We start from the raw sequence: 1,793 nt of genomic DNA on the forward strand, positions 1-1,793 counted from the left end.
TAATAAATAAAATAAAATATTTAATGTCTATACGAGGTGTGAACATATCTTGTATAGATGTCAGAAGAATTGTTCAAGGTCAGCATATAATAATTAGTTCTTCGCAACCGTTTGTTTGTATATTCTGCCTTTAAAATAAAGATAAACTCTGAAAAATAGAGACAATCGTTATAATAGTAAAATATCTAAACAAAAAAAAATTGTTTCCGAAAGTTTTCATGGCTTTCCAAGTGTATAAATTATGTAGGGCATGCAAAATGTTTACCTCATATTTTATTTCTAATTCGAAGGGAATAATGTTATGGATTTTCTTATCAGTATTGAGCCGTTAGAGTAACAAGGACCTGGTGAGAATATGGTGTTTGGAATAAGCCCTAACAAATGGTTACACGATAAAGTGAAAAAACTGAATGAAAGTGTAGATAATGAAATCGATGTCTACGCTTTCATAGATAAAGAATACTTTCGGCTATTGCAGATTTCTTGCATATACGTGAAATTGGACAAAAGGAATAGATTAATGAGCCTTATTCAGTGGTCCTTCTACGTTACTGTCCTCTTCTACCATTATATACTGCTTACTAGATCCACAATTCTCATGATGGACATAAACATGGTCCTCTTCAGCCAAAGTACTCACTTCACACTCCTTGTCCAGCTAACGACCATCTTGATCGTGTGGTTACAGACCCGGCATCGGCAGATAACCCTCTTCCACAAGCTTCTTTCCGTCGATTTCTACGACTACCAGGAGCCTCCCGCGAAAGGTGCAGACGCCCTGAGGAACGGGATGGTCCGTGAACGCCGACTGCTGAGCGCTATTCCTGTTGGAGCAGCTCTGGCCGCGGGTGGCGTCCTGATCATCGCACCCATCGTAGACAGGAATGCAGGTCTCTTCGACTTCGAGGAGATGTCCAAGGAGTTCAGCACCCACATGCCCTATCCCTACGGCAAGTACCCGTACCAGACGATAGAAGGGATCAGCTACTACCTCACTCTAGGTGGGCAGTTGATCATCGGTCTTCTACTGACCATCATAATCGGTAGCGGGGGATTTATCTTCCTCAACTTGGCGCAGAATGTTTCACTTCAGCTGAAGCTCTTGGAAAACTCCATGGACCAAATTGAAACCCGAGCAGAATTTATGTACTTGAGAAAGTGCGGTAAAACGAGACGTGATACTCCGTCGCTATATAACGATCATCAGTTCATCTATTGCTATAACAAGTGTCTGAGAAAGAACTACGAACATCATCAGGTTATTATGAGGTATTAGATTCTAACATACGGTGATAACTGAACTTGAAATTATTAATGATCTTAATTTGATATTTGACATCGAAATCAAGTTTAAATCACATTTTTATTTAAATTGTAAACACCTATCACTCATATCATCTTCAGAGAGAAAAGAAACGATTATATTTCATCCTATCGACTCGATAACAAATAAATAGTTGATTTTGTATGACCTGTAGTGCCTATACACGTTCAAGAATACTTGAGAGATCGGAGCTATATTTGGAGGAAAGAAGGGAGAACCTGTCAGAAAAGTGTTTTGATTAGCACGAACATTAGATAAAGTTTAACTCTTATTCAGAGTCTTCCAAGATGTTTTGTCAAGAATAATTGACCGTTTGTTCCTATTATAACAGTGAAAATCTAGGAATCTACCTAGAAAAGCGTTTTGTTTTTGGCACAATTATTTTTCAACCTTTCAAGGTATTTCCTGGAGAAGTCTCTCTCTCTCTCTCTCTCTCTCTCTCTCTCTCTCTCTCTCTCTCTCTCTCTCT

The 1,793-nt window shown here is 38.8% G+C and overlaps 1 protein-coding gene across 1 annotated transcript; it reads left to right on the forward strand.

Moving 5' to 3' along the window:
• Positions 1–355: 355 nt before the first annotated feature.
• Positions 356–1,711, forward strand: LOC136795153 (uncharacterized). Its single transcript, XM_067044816.1, has one exon. The coding sequence runs from the start codon at positions 356–358 to the stop codon at positions 1,274–1,276; it is 921 nt and encodes a 306-aa protein (XP_066900917.1). The 3' UTR covers positions 1,277–1,711.
• Positions 1,712–1,793: the final 82 nt, after the last annotated feature.

The sequence above is a fragment of the Halyomorpha halys genome, unplaced genomic scaffold (assembly GCF_000696795.3).
Source record: "Halyomorpha halys isolate HHAL.00 unplaced genomic scaffold, Hhal_1.1 Scaffold8527.1, whole genome shotgun sequence".
Lineage (NCBI taxonomy): Eukaryota > Metazoa > Arthropoda > Insecta > Hemiptera > Pentatomidae > Halyomorpha > Halyomorpha halys.